Source organism: Varroa destructor, unplaced genomic scaffold, assembly GCF_002443255.2.
Source record: "Varroa destructor unplaced genomic scaffold, Vdes_3.0 BEIS01000002.1, whole genome shotgun sequence".
NCBI classification, from domain to species: Eukaryota; Metazoa; Arthropoda; class Arachnida; order Mesostigmata; family Varroidae; genus Varroa; species Varroa destructor.
Window position 1 is genome coordinate 2,110,593 of NW_019211455.1, and position 13,820 is coordinate 2,124,412.

Sequence of the window (13,820 nt, forward strand, 5' to 3'; positions counted from 1 at the left end):
ATAGGGCGTCACAAGACGTTGCCATGATATGACCACGAAGGCGCGCACGGCAAAACTCAATCACCGAGACCGCAGCATCAACGCGTTCAGGAGTAACAACAGCGAGAGGGTCCATAGTACGACTACCAGAGTAGAGTCGCTTGATATGACTCACGGTGCTGGTAAATGGAGCCAAATGAAACAGGAAAGCAGTAGTCAGAGAGTTTAGTGATAGGTTGGGTCTACTCTATTTCATCGAGCGGTTCTCTGATATTGTGTAGACGATTTAATCAAAGATCACGCATTACATGATTTGTCATGGGTAATGTCCCAAAGGATGGCAAGGGCGACTTGGGCGCCAATTGTTCAAGTTCGACTCATACAAAGGGCTTGAAGCGGCTCGCCACGTATTCAAGAGTACAGTGTATGTGTGTCATTGGATCCCAACGTAAATACTTTACAAATTGGTAAGGAAGGGTACTCTGTTGAAGAAAAAGCAGCGAAAGCTCACGAACTCGGTGTGACTATATCGACTGAGGGTTGTACTCGCCATGTCGCTATCAGCGCTCGTTGCGGCGATCAGACATTTAATGAATGCCAACGATGATGCCAACTAAATGTCCGTCTGGACGTTAAAACAACCCAGCTACACCAGCAACTTCACAGAATACAAGCGAAAAGGTATCTGGTTATGGCTGTTTGGTCTGTGTAGTGGGATTATCGCGTATTCACGGTGCCTTTGCTAGGCACGCATTTAGGCTGATCACAATGCGACTTGATACGTTTCACGAAGTCGTGGACATCCCGGCATATGCCATCTACATCCTATATGGTCTAGTAACGACATTCAACGTAGGCCTGATAGTTTGCCTTTGGCCGTTTCGGAATCGCACTATAATCAAGTTTGTTTTAAGCCTTCTATGCGCCGATCTAGTGCAGGTTCTGATATCGATGGTGGAGGCTGTCGGAATTATGGTTATGCGTGAATACACCTGGTGGTGCAGCGTATCCGTTTCGGCTGAAGAAGCCTCGTGGACTTCAGCGGGATACTCTCTGTTGTTGCTATGCCTCGAAATATTTTTCAGGAGCGCATGGCGACGCGGTGTAAAACGACGAACCCTACGACTTCGGGCGACTCTCTTAATATTGGCCGTATGGACTATCAGCTTTCTAGTTCATGGCATTAGCATTCCATTTTATCGTAAGTTCAAAGTAATGTAGTACAATAGGTAATATCGATGTAGAGCCGCCAATTTGAGAGTTTATGTAAATAGCAAGGCATAGGACAATCCATTCTTCTACTTACATAGGCCTATTCATATCTTCGTTATGTACAGAGAAAATCTGCGAGCCCTACACAATGAATGAACAATACCAAATCGTGTACAAAATATCGTTAGCATCTATGAACTTGTTAGTGCCAATGGCATGGAGCTTCCTGCTACTACTCAAGACTGCCCAAAACTTTGAAAGGAATGTACACGTTAGTGAAGACTGGATGAGAGATTTCTCTGTCATTCTGCTTCTGAACTTTATCGTCTGTTGGGTTATCAAGCAGGTACGTGTAAACATTCATGTGTTCAGGGTACAAGCTATCCTGTGAAATAACCATTTCTCTTGTTATGAAATTAGTCGTCGTGATAGCCGTGAAGGAGGTGAAGATTGATCCGTAACGTAGACGACCCACAATATGTACATGTAGAAAGCTAAAAGTTACGCAAACACTTGGTTTCGATGGATCTTAGCTACCCCACTGTAGCGGGCTATGATCCAGCAATGAAATCAAGAGTATTATGATCTATGGACTTCCGATGGGTAAGTACTCTTCATTTGAGTTTATTATTGGACATCAGCGAGCTAGATATGTGCGCTTTCTGCATATTGTACTAACCTAATTCCGAATTCAAAATGGTGGACCTTGTCTGCGTGAGGAATAAGAACGTACTAACTTTCTACATCCAGCTTGCAGAGGATCGGGATCGGCGGTGCACAGCGACGACGAAGGCAAGCAGCCATTTGCGATTCAGTTAGCTTCTTTGTTGGTGTTCTGTCTTAAAATGGTTACAGAACTTGAAGATAGCATTCTAATTTCGAAAAGGCTGTCCCTATCTATATTCGATTCTATTCTATATTCGAAATAGTTACTCGTTATGTGGCCAACCTCTACAAGCGTTCAAGCTACACGCGCGCGCTTCGAAACTGATGATCTAATACGACTGTGTTGAACCCTTTATAATTATCACTTGAATGAACTTATCTGAATGCTGGAAACACTTTGAGCGGGCTGCGTTTCTCACATACTCGGATAATACAGATTCGTCTGTAATCTAGTTACCAGTATACAAATGATCCTTTTAATATATTAACAACTTCCATTCGTGTCGTCATTCATGTTTGGACTTATAGCATTTGTCATCTGTTCGTCTAACGATCAGGTTATAAATACTGAATTTGTATGCTCTTATACGATTTTTTCTAAATCTAGTAATACACGATGGATTTACCAGCCACGCGTCTTAAATCCATCGATCCATTTCTTGACCGTTGTGATGATCTATGCTTACTTCGTTACGATGTGCAATAGCGATGTAGAAAGTTCAGGTAATTTGCAAATGTTACCGTACAGCCGGTCGACGAGCGGAACTTCTCAAGGTAGCACGTGTTTACATTTCACCGTATCGCCATTTAACAGTGATGCATACATCAGCTTATCTTTAGGTTTATTCAGAAAAAGACACCTAACGATTGATCCGAGAAGGTGTCCTACCTGTTCACAGAAACCTATTATATAGCTGCACCTATTGGTAGCATCAGCAGTCGGTCAGTGATCAGGAGCTAAACTATCCCTAGTTTTACTAGGCACGTAACAGCTCAGACGGCCACGCAACGTACAAGTCGTCACAATAGTGGAACAACAACCACATTACTACGGTAGTAAAATGTCGAGATCACGTGTTAATTTATGTGAAGGGTTCCTGGATCGCTTAATTGTATTTCTGTGTAAGACATTCGTCCAAATGGTGCTCTTTTGCCGACTGGAATTGTTAGTCCCTTCGATTTGTCGTCGCTGCCAGCTAAGGGAGAAAACAGATGATTAAGTTCGAGGGGATTCATTGTGAGAACGATATTAATTAGGAATCAACTAAGCGGGCTGTAAGTATTTTTTGCTCAAGTGACAAAAGCCAAGTACCTTTAAACGAAATCAAAAATTGCCTAATTTTTGCATTTTATTACTAAATAAAATACCTATTTTATAGTATCAGTACAATTTTTAGTGAACACTTTATTTCAATGGGTGAGACCGACACGTGTTGTGCGTGGCTCTCCGTGGTCACGGATAAGCCTAATGAAGATGACACTCTTGACGTCAGCTAAACAGCATAGTCACGCAATCCCTACTATAACTAAAGGTTTAAAATTCAAACTGGTCTATTCTATTATTATTCGAATTGGTTGGATTTATCCGTAGCAAGATTAACGACGTTCATAAGTAGAGTAATAGAGACGCAATTAAAATAAATCACTGTTTTTTTTTTAGGTCTAGAGTAGGCAATTCTTTGCTCGAGGAGAGACCTAGAGCGCCCGACCTGAAACCTGTTGCTTAGGAACGCTGGCCTAAGGCGTTAGACAAAGCGAAGACGAGTGAAATTTCAATAGGCGCTAAAGGAGCTATGAGTAAAGAGAAAAAAGATGACCTATAAACTCCAGCCAGGAGATCCTGTTTTGCTGTAATAATGATTTAAATAGGATGAAGCCAAACATTTTGCCAGGCAACATTACTTAAAGGATGTCAAAAGGCAAACGGAATAGACGAATTGTATTTCTAAGCCTTTATGAACATGGAATTAATTTTTGTTTGGCTGCACCTGCTAAAAAATTTACCTTTCGAGGTGTTAAAAATAGCTTTCTCTATTTTTAGTGGCCAAGTGATACAAGGGATAAGGAGCTTGCTTTCACCTTTAGCGCTCGATACAATGTTAGATAGTTCTTAAACCAAAATTCATTTTTTAGCCAGTCTGGAGCTAATACTGAACGCCTCTATACAGATGCACAGCTACACGTGTCTGGTGCAAATTAAATCATCAATTCAAATCAGCACACTCAAATGTGGGTCTCACGTTTATGACCCATAAAAGAACTATTGTGAGAGTGGATTACATCTCATGTGTTGTTAAGTTTGTGTCTAGTCTGCAACCAGAATCTGAAAAAAAGAACGGCAACTTCTAGAATTAATTTAAAGCTTTATCTATCCCTAATTCAAGTTGAGAGTACACTCGAGTGTACGATGTCTACGTCATACAGCGCCGTAACTATCCGCTCGGGGTTTGAGCAACACCGGGCAGAAAATATGCATATTTGATTTAATATCATCAGTACAGCGGTCAGGAATAAATAAGTTAGAAGAGTCTAGAAGTCTCTAGCGCTACATCAACTTTTTATGGTACTGCTAGTGGGATGTCTGGTGAAGACAATAGCGGCGCATTCATTGCCAGGATCCTCTTCCTTACTTCTTGCACCGTTTGTATCTAAATGTACATACATACTTCGTATATGGCTGTATTGTAAAGTCTCTTTACTTCCCCTTTAAATCTGCAAGTCTGTCGAGAGGGCTACATGTATCTTGAGACATTCGTGCTCACTGCTCGCGGACTGAAACACGAAAAGCTCTGCATTGGTGTGTACCTACCTCTTGTCAAGGAAAGCCACCTCAATGCTTGATGATGCTTTTTCTGGAAATACCGATGGCTTTTCTCAGGTGTTCTCTTTCTATGGAAAAAAGGAACTATGTTAAAGCGCCTCTCTTGTCTTAAAGGCACCTGATAGTTGCCTAGGTTATGGACCTAGCAGACGCAAGGGCTGCAGGGCATTTCAAGTGATATTATAAAAATATAAAAAAATACAAAATAAAATAAAAATAAACAAAAGCTCTGACTAGCTTGTGGACAATCCAACTTGACAGAGTGTATGGAATACAGAAACGATTCGGCCTTATTTGTAGATAGATTTGTAACTTTTGACACTGATATGAATGATAAGTTGAGTAACATTTTAGTTACTAAATTTATAGAATAGTCCCTTTATCTATGAGAAAACCAAAATGCAAGTTCTGCAAGTTATTTTTATATTAACTTATATGCTTAGCATTTCCGGAAGTATCCTATGTAGTTTAAAATGAGTAAAACGCTTAAAACAGTTCAAATAAGTTCTAGCCTATGCATGCCCAATAGACGTTTTTATTCTTTCGGACGAAGATTCGCCATTTCTTTTATCTCTTTTTTGGCTAGTCTCAACGGCTATTCTATTGTTCATAGGAGAGCGAGCTTATGTCGACGCCAGTTTCGTCCTGTATCCCCTGAACGTTCGGCATGGCATTACATCTTTGCCTTCTCAAGAACAGGGGCAGACGGACAAGATAAAGTCCTGTACTTGACTAACGAGCGTTAGACGGATTCGTCCGAAACCCAGCTCATATTTTTTCAGTGAACGCAGTAGCCATCATGAGAAAAAGACGCATTTACTGCGCTGTATTCGTTCAAGAGCCTTGTTGCTAGAAAATAATAGAATAGTTATGTGGAGTCGTCTAGGGCGGTTTAAATGCTCGTACACATGAACATTTCGACATCTATTAATCCAAAGTCTGGTGATGTCCGCTTAACTGTCCGATGGTGGAATCCGTCCACGGTCCACGAACGTCTATACGACGCCGGCCGGGAAGCAGTTCGAAACACAGGACGTTATCGAGGCATAAATTCAGAATCAGCTTAATTCGAAAGCCAGGAATAATCTAATCATTAATTTATCATGTTCTAAATAGCGGAGCGAGGTTTTTGAGTTGACGCAAGAAGTTGGGATCTTTCCATGCATTGCATATACTGCACGTTCGAAATTGCTTGCCGTTAAAATTTGCTATTGGGAAGCCGTCCTATATTGCGACTATGTAATAAACGAATACCTTCAATGATTTCACAGAGAGTATAGTGCGTTTATAACCTCGACCGAACTCAAAAACAAAGCGATCCGTTGTATGAAATGTCATACACAAAAAATAACGCATTATAGATGAAAACAACTTTTCTTAACTTGATATTTAGTGTTATTTTTTTAGTCATAGTTGGTATGTATGCTGACTCGCTCATTATTTACGTATCCTAAAATAGAAAAATAGTTTGAGAATCGTGCATGTATCCACTAACTATAAGTTTCGCCTAGCGGACACAATTGCATTTATGTATGCCGCCTTGCCGTTTTTCAGCTACCGACGATTGTCTTCTGGGAATATCGGGAAGTATTTATTGTTACCGATAATCTCGCGTATATCGTCTCAAACGTTCGTTGTTTTATTGACTCCATGGTTTTCATTCTATTCTTCAGTGAAATCACATCCCTCGGGTACGTTATGACACATGCTGCTTACGTCTTATAGTTGTAGATGAAAGTTCCCAGCTAATATTAGCCAAATTCCCATTAGACAAATTCACCTTTGACAAAGACTCACTTACAATAATCTACTTTTAAATGGATAAATAGTTCGAACTGCTATAGTCATTGCAATGAAGCAAACATCTTAGAGTGGAAAAGTAGGCTACTTACTCTCGGTAACTTGGCAAGTGGAAACGGGCACACTATAGTAGTTACTTATTTTACTTTTTCATTAAAAACTACCATTACAATGAACGATACAAATAAATGACTCATCTCTCAGCTGAGAACTGAAGTCTGCCATATACTATTATAACCGTTGTTCGTCTCAATTTGTGCAATTTAACCCCTGCTAGCACCTGCGAATGCACTGGAGAACTAAATGGAAAGACATCACCAACGATCATCACAGCACACGCTCCCTCGCGCGGCCAACAAGTTCATCAAATTGGAGGAAATCCTCTACCGCGCAACCCTCGATCTCTCACTCCGCCCCCTTTAGCAAGCGCGAACGATCTCTGACCAACAGTAACATCCACAGCGTTCGTTACGACAAGGCTCATATCCTCTAAATGGCTAGTATTTGAACCAGCTCAAACCGTTTCGAGTAGCTTCAGAATCAGGAGTTCTCTATTCTCGACATTTTGGATGACGTTAAAGTCAACATACGCCGATACAGAGCCACGTAACGTTGAATAGTTTCAATTGACATTACAGGTAGCGCCTTTTCAAGGTCGCAATACAGGTGTAGACGTTTTGTCGGAACGAATATGAACGTGCTTCGGTTAAACGAACCGGTACACTGTAGTCGTTCGATCCGAGGCAACTGTTTTTCATACCTGATTTACGGATACACAATTTTCTATCATACGTTGTAGGGCGAAACGTCAGACACGAAGAACGCGTCCAGGAGCTAATGCAATAATTACCTTTTGTCGTTTACTAAAGTCGAAGTAGAATAGAAAAAATCGTAAGCTGTCTCCCGTCTGGCATGTCTTCAGTATAAAAGGATCAACGAACGAATCCGAGATCTTTCCTAAATAACGAGCGTTTTATTTCGTTTTTGAATGCTTTCTCGCGGTTGCCCGCCCGACATACTAATGATGAAAAAAAAAACTGAAAAGATGTCTTTAAATATGATTACTAGTTAAGGTTGCCTTTGATCTGGGTTCAATATATAGATTAGGCAATACTCGACCCAGCAAAGCAAGCAGTCCGTTACCAGCAAAAGCCCGCCAAGTTAAGGGGCCGAACCTCAGTACACCGCAAGCTGAAATAAACAATATAATAATCACCTTTACTTACACAGCTTATATAGTTATAGCCGTCGGTGAGGCTAGAGGCAGCTACGTCTGGTCGCTTTCGGCACTGACAAAAACGCAAGCCCAGAATTCCTGGGGATTTTATTTGTCCTGTCTTTCCTCCACTGAGTTCCTCATTAGTGTTTTCTATTATAGCAACCTCAAAGAGCTGTAGCCCTGCTGCACGAAGCTACCTAATAAACAAGATTTATGAAAGACAACAAAACCAATTCCAAGTTAACTTTCTCGCACTGTACATACTTAATAATAAAGCGTAAACGATATCTTGACATATAGCATTCTTGATATGATCATTAAAATAACTAGCGCACATAATTATTAAATATATATTAAAGACTTGCCATATATTCTAATTATATTTTTTCAACTATGCTATGATGCCTATGCACAAATGCTATGCTATGATATCCTGTGATACAGTTTTTAGAATAAGGCTGCAGTGATCTTCAAAACTCTCCTCGGATGGATGCTTCTAGTAGGCCGTGAACGCCAATTCGAATTCAAGGAACCGTGCCTGATATCCGATCGAATAGTCGCTCGTTCGATAATTGCGACGGAACTCTTCAGGCAGCGCCTAATATTAAATGAGTTTAACCATTAACAATTAGGGCTGCGCTCTCCTGTGCATCTTCATCCTAACCTATTGTGTCCCCTCTCGGTCTGTTTCCAATTCTTCCATCGAGGAGAAAGATCACCGAGAGCTGAAGGAAGCCGACGATGAGAGTCGATTTTCCCGTGAACAAAGCTACACGCTGTTGCCCGTGCGCCAATACTTCAGTGGCGTCCGGCCGCAGCTGAGACCTTCAAATATATTTTGGCTTACGTGTAGCTGTAGACGTGTTACGTAGCTAATTCGAACATATACGATAAGGTCCTCGACCATAAATCACTGTCAGTTATAATACAGAACCTCGAGATATCTGGTATGAGTGCGCTGGACATGTATTATTCATTGATGAGTTCTGTTATTACATCATGATTAATTATTTTTAAATAAATAAAAACTAAGTAAACTGGATTCACATTCACGGACAGCTAACAGGATCCGTTTCTTATCAGCTTTCTATTTTTTCACGAGCACCGTCTTGGATTCTAAGAAACATTCCGTTTCTAATACGCCATTTCTTATCACTTAATCTTTATACTGCAACGACATAAATGCTAGTTCTATCCACTTTTCAACAACAAGTAAGATGTATATCTATGATTTGATCTTCAGTCGTTTGGCTGGTTAATCCTCTTGGTGTCAATAGTCTCGTTAGAGAAACGACAAATTGAAAGCCCTTATAACAAGGGCCATTGCCGTTAGTACAATCTTCATGGCTTTTCTGGTGGATGGATAGTGCTTGAAAGACTAACCTACGCCGGTTTCCTTTCTACTTTAAACGCAGCGTCAAAACACGGAACTAACGAACACCAGACGAAACAATCAATGCTAGACGTTTATCGTTATAAGAGCAAATTTCTGAAAAATGACTGCGCACAATAGCAACAAACGTTTATGGCGGCCATATGATGACAGACGATGACGATAGTAAGTCGCAAGATCACTTAAGGGAGGGAGATTCTAGTGATTCGTGTGACCTGCCCTTTTCGCCTGTTTTGCACCCCCTTACCACGAACTCGCTATATGTCAACGCTAATGAGTAGCTAGTGCCGTCACGGCTTGTTCCTGAATTTCACGGGAAGAAAAGATCAGAACCAGTTTTAGTTTTAATAAAAGTCCCAAAGCTAAATTTGACCACAGTCTCAGGCTTTCCAAATTGTTCAGAAGACGAAAATTGTCGCGGAGTCTTGCCTCTTGTCGCACAATCTCAGCAAGGGACACTCCCTTCCATTAGAGTTAATGTCGTTTGGTGTTATTAGTAAGCCTCTTCTGACATCGTTTGACCGGGAAATGCGTACGTGCACCAAACGCCGCTTGTGATGGAATATCTCAAGGTTGTACCAGATGCATATTTTCATCTGACAGAAACATCTGGCCAGTTTTTAGTGTAAATGATTGATAGAGGGACAGTGGAATGTATACCGTAGCTCTATTTAACTGTCAATGCTATGAATCAGGCAAATGTTTCATGGATCATAAGTGTATCGAAGCTGCTTTTTCTAAATCTTCGTATTATTTAGGATAATAAGGTTTATTATTATTATAACAATAAATATATGACAGATTAATCCCGCTTTTTCGACTGCGATTGAAGAAACACCCAACGTCACGACTATCCTTCTAGTCGGACCGCTCGCAACCCTGGATATATTCCAGGACTCGCCGTTCACCTATAGCAGAGTTACAGGGTCGGTTTAGCGCATTTGACACCCGGTTTATTCAATATGTGGTCATTTACCAGTGGTCTGACGGTTACACTTCTTGCGATGTCCATGGCGCGTCCCGATAGACCATTAGATCCAGGTATTTATCTACTACATACAGGTTTTTATTTGTACGCCAGCATTAACTGAAAAAGTAGACTAATATAATCAATTAGTTAGTAAAAAAAAATTCTTATGTACACAATATTCACATGAACGACGTCTCAGTTTTCGATAGCAATGTTTTCGAAACGATAACAATATCTGTGGGCATTAAAACGATCTTGCCGTCTGCACTGGGGCAATCTGAACAACACATCTATATATATATATATATATATATATATATATATATATATATATATATATATGTATATATATATATATGTATAGCTTAATCGATGTTTACCTTTTTTCTATTAGTTTCGATCTCTGCATGTTGATTTCTGCTGTTGATAGATCTTTGCTTAATTATCAGGTTTGAGGCAGAACAAAGTAACTTACTATAAATTTCAGTTTACTCAAATGCACCTTTATGGTTCGAGTTTTACGTCCGGTATCGCCGTTAGGCATTTCATCAGCACGAAACTGTCTATACCCTATGAGCTCAGGCCTAGACCATCCCTAACTAAGTCAACTTGCGTTGGAAAATCAAGGATCAGCTTTGCTCCGATTTGCTTGCACCTAACGAAGCCTAGTTAGTAGAAAACGGTCAAAACAGGTTGATCATAGAAATCATAAATGGGTTTACTCGACTGTCAATCAAAAAAAGACCTTTGTTTTAGGTGTTTATTGTTGCTAGGACATCAATGCCCTGTTAGATTCGATCGGTCGTGTTAAGCTCATTCGCTAATGATTCTAGACCTTACCCGCTAAAATACATACGGATTGTCCTTAATAAAGAAGCTACCACTGTAATGGAAATGTTCGCTACGAAACTTAGAACTTGGTAGGACAATAGTCTCAAAGGAGTGACGAAATCTATATCAACAAGCCTTTTTGAGAGATTTAATATTACCAAACCTTTTTTTGTTCTTAAGGGTTTCGCAAATAATAATTTTGTTTAGTAAAAATCCATTTTATACATAATCTAAGGAGAATCGTTCCACACTCTTTTGGAGTTGTTACCGAGAAACCCTGAAATGGGTTTGATATTGGACCTCTTCTTCTACGGTTCAATCTTTATCTGTAAAAAAAAGAACAAAACATATTTTAAAATAGCGTATACAGCAACTTATCGAGTATAACATTAAATTCGAATTGAATATGCATGCTGCTTTTTTTCATAGATCTGAAAACGATATGGGATTCAAGCAAGCTTTGTTTTGTTCTGCATGTGTTATAGAAGTGTTATTAATATGTACAAAGTTAGTACGTAAACGTAAGAAAAAAAGATAACCTTTTCCATATAAAAAGGCCGTCCTTGCTTTGTGTGTGTGTGTGTGTGTGTTCGCGTGTGATGTGTATGTCTGTATTAGAGCAGACAAAATTATTAACAGCCGTGTATGACGCCTACATTGCTCAGAACCTTAGCTACGACTGTTTCCGATATTCCGATCACAACAGTGTAGCTGAATGTGATTGCCTCGCGTGTCTGACCGCTCAGCCCGATTTCGTTCAACGAATGTGTCGTTTTCGAGAGATTCAAGAGCAGTTGTACGAAGGCGATCTTGTAGCGACACGACGTAACTTAAATGGACCCTGGAAGGCTATCTGCGACCAGAAATGCAGTTCGCACTATCCATTCAAGTGCTGCGATCCCGCACAGCCAACAGTCTTAACGCAACATGGATGCCCTGTTTGTTTACCCACGCGTCAATGTAAGAATCGATTGTTTGTTAGGTAGCACACTGTCTCATATATAAGTTCTGCTTCCACTTGGCACCACTTGAATTTGAGCTTGACAGTTTATGCAAGTATAATTGAAATAACCTTCGAACAATGTGCTCAACAACGTGACAAGCCGTTGTCCTATAAAGCACAGTTTTTGCTGCTGCTTTGAGTACGGGCAACGTGTCGAAAGCCTTAGGCACACGCGAAACACGACTGGCATTGTTGTTTCGCGGCGCATAATCTCTCCAACAACGACCTTTCCCCTAAACAAGGGCACTAACGAAACGAGGCCGCTTTGGCCGTATCGGGGGTGGAGGGGGGGGTCATTCTTATAGAATACTATTATACGCTGTGCCGAATTGAATAACGTTACGTTATAGTTACATTAAACTCAAAATGATCATTTTCCACTTTTTTTTAGCCGGTTCGACGGTCGGTCAACATGCTTCGTGTTTGTTAGCTGAAACGGATGCGGCTAGGAAACCATCAAATCTAAATTGGCTCGAAAGATACTCCCTCTTCGTAGCTGCCATGGATAAAGCGCGTTTAAATCGTCAATGCATTTCTTATGCTCTTGTTCGTAATGCCAACCCATGCGACTGTGAACCTTGCCTCCAGTCCGAGCCATCGACGAAGGCACTTCGCGAGAGGCTTTGTGAGTACGGGCGTCTAGTGCGAGCCACGAAAGAACTAAGTCGACCGGACTTTTGGGGGCACAACGACTATTTCTTGTGAGACCTCACACGTTTCATTTTAAACAATTATGAGATTCGTCCTCATTAGTCACAACAGTTGATTTTCGATGGTTGCAGAAAGTTTCACTCGTTACCAACTTGCTTTAATGTGTGCGATACAGCTGTTTTATATCCTTCCGTTTTAATTCCGCTCCTTTATCTTAAGATGCCTACTAAACGTAAAGTTCATAGCGTCAGTAAGTTTGATTTTCTTGCATACAGGAAATTCTGTGACTTCGATGCGTGTCCTGACATGCCCCGTAAATGCTGCACACCACACGATGGTGGTGAGAGCAAGGAGGGCCGTTACCCCGTCGACGATAGGAACTGCCCTGCTTGTCTGCCTACATCAGACCTGTACGGTTTTGGACCCCGGTGTCAACGGAAATTCCGGCGGCTGCCTGCTGCCATTCGAGACCGCATCGTGGACAACTTCCAGTTTGGCCAAACGACCTGAATCCAATAAGTCCACGGCAAATCAGTGGAAAGTCCAACAAGTCTTAAAACTTCGATCAGAATGTTTATTATGCAATAAATCTGTATTCTAACTTATAGATTGAGCTGTCTCTTTTGATCTCCAGAAGCTCTTTCCTGATTGTGTGTACGCGAAACAGCTAACTTCCTTTGTTACCGAAGCTAGCGAGTAATCCCACTGATTTGTTTTAGGCCAATAAATTCTACTTTAATTTTTATTTACAGGAACTGAGTTATATCCGATATCTTTTATATATATATATATATATATATTCGATATATTGTTATAATTACTACTATTATTTCATTTAAGTTTTTGATTATGCATATAGAAGAGGGAAAGGTTTTTGACAAAAGCACATAAACACTTAGAACAGGTCCTTTTCTGTATCAAGTTGAATATGCGAATTCAATTTGCAATATTATGCAAGCTATAGTATATAGCACGGTTATGTTTAGGGGTCCGTGAATGCCATCTTACGTTGTCAGCACAACAGCAGTTGTGCCTTATAGCGGGTCGAAAACCAGCAAATGACACCAGTCGTATAGATGATTGTGGGCATCCTGCCGGTTTCTAGAGTCGTTACTTTTCCTCTGTTCCGTGTCACTCTATTGCCTCAACGCCAGCTACCGCCGCATTGAATAACCGGCTCTTGCGGGTTACGCTCACTGTTATTTCGAAACAACGACCTTATACAGATCTGGACCTATATATGAAAAGGTTGAACAAATCGCAGAGAGACATCAC

General features: G+C 40.6%; 2 protein-coding genes across 2 annotated transcripts; both read left to right on the forward strand.

Annotated features, from left to right (window-relative positions):
• Positions 1–455: 455 nt before the first annotated feature.
• LOC111245641 (uncharacterized) lies at positions 456–7,990 on the forward strand. Its single transcript, XM_022794252.2, has 4 exons — positions 456–1,180; positions 1,317–1,537; positions 6,233–6,369; positions 6,756–7,990. Exons 1-4 carry the CDS (start codon positions 748–750, stop codon positions 6,919–6,921), a joined length of 957 nt encoding a protein of 318 aa, XP_022649987.1. The 5' UTR covers positions 456–747; the 3' UTR covers positions 6,922–7,990.
• Positions 7,991–9,975: 1,985 nt separating this feature from the next.
• LOC111243919 (uncharacterized) lies at positions 9,976–13,152 on the forward strand. Its single transcript, XM_022790256.2, has 4 exons — positions 9,976–10,131; positions 11,510–11,851; positions 12,286–12,595; positions 12,821–13,152. Exons 1-4 carry the CDS (start codon positions 10,053–10,055, stop codon positions 13,053–13,055), a joined length of 966 nt encoding a protein of 321 aa, XP_022645991.1. The 5' UTR covers positions 9,976–10,052; the 3' UTR covers positions 13,056–13,152.
• Positions 13,153–13,820: the final 668 nt, after the last annotated feature.

What these genes read in the sequence shown, in the direction of transcription:
- LOC111245641 (XM_022794252.2), top strand. Translation starts at nt 748, where the DNA reads ATGCGACTTGATACGTTTCACGAAGTCGTGGACATCCCGGCATATGCC. An exon ending in TCTGTTGGGTTATCAAGCAG is followed by an intron (nt 1,538 to 6,232) that starts GTACGTGTAAAC and finishes GCCGTTTTTCAG; the next exon opens with CTACCGACGATTGTCTTCTG. An exon ending in AGTGAAATCACATCCCTCGG is followed by an intron (nt 6,370 to 6,755) that starts GTACGTTATGAC and finishes AACCCCTGCTAG; the next exon opens with CACCTGCGAATGCACTGGAG.
- LOC111243919 (XM_022790256.2), top strand. Translation starts at nt 10,053, where the DNA reads ATGTGGTCATTTACCAGTGGTCTGACGGTTACACTTCTTGCGATGTCC. An exon ending in CGATAGACCATTAGATCCAG is followed by an intron (nt 10,132 to 11,509) that starts GTATTTATCTAC and finishes TGTCTGTATTAG; the next exon opens with AGCAGACAAAATTATTAACA. An exon ending in GGGCACAACGACTATTTCTT is followed by an intron (nt 12,596 to 12,820) that starts GTGAGACCTCAC and finishes TCTTGCATACAG; the next exon opens with GAAATTCTGTGACTTCGATG.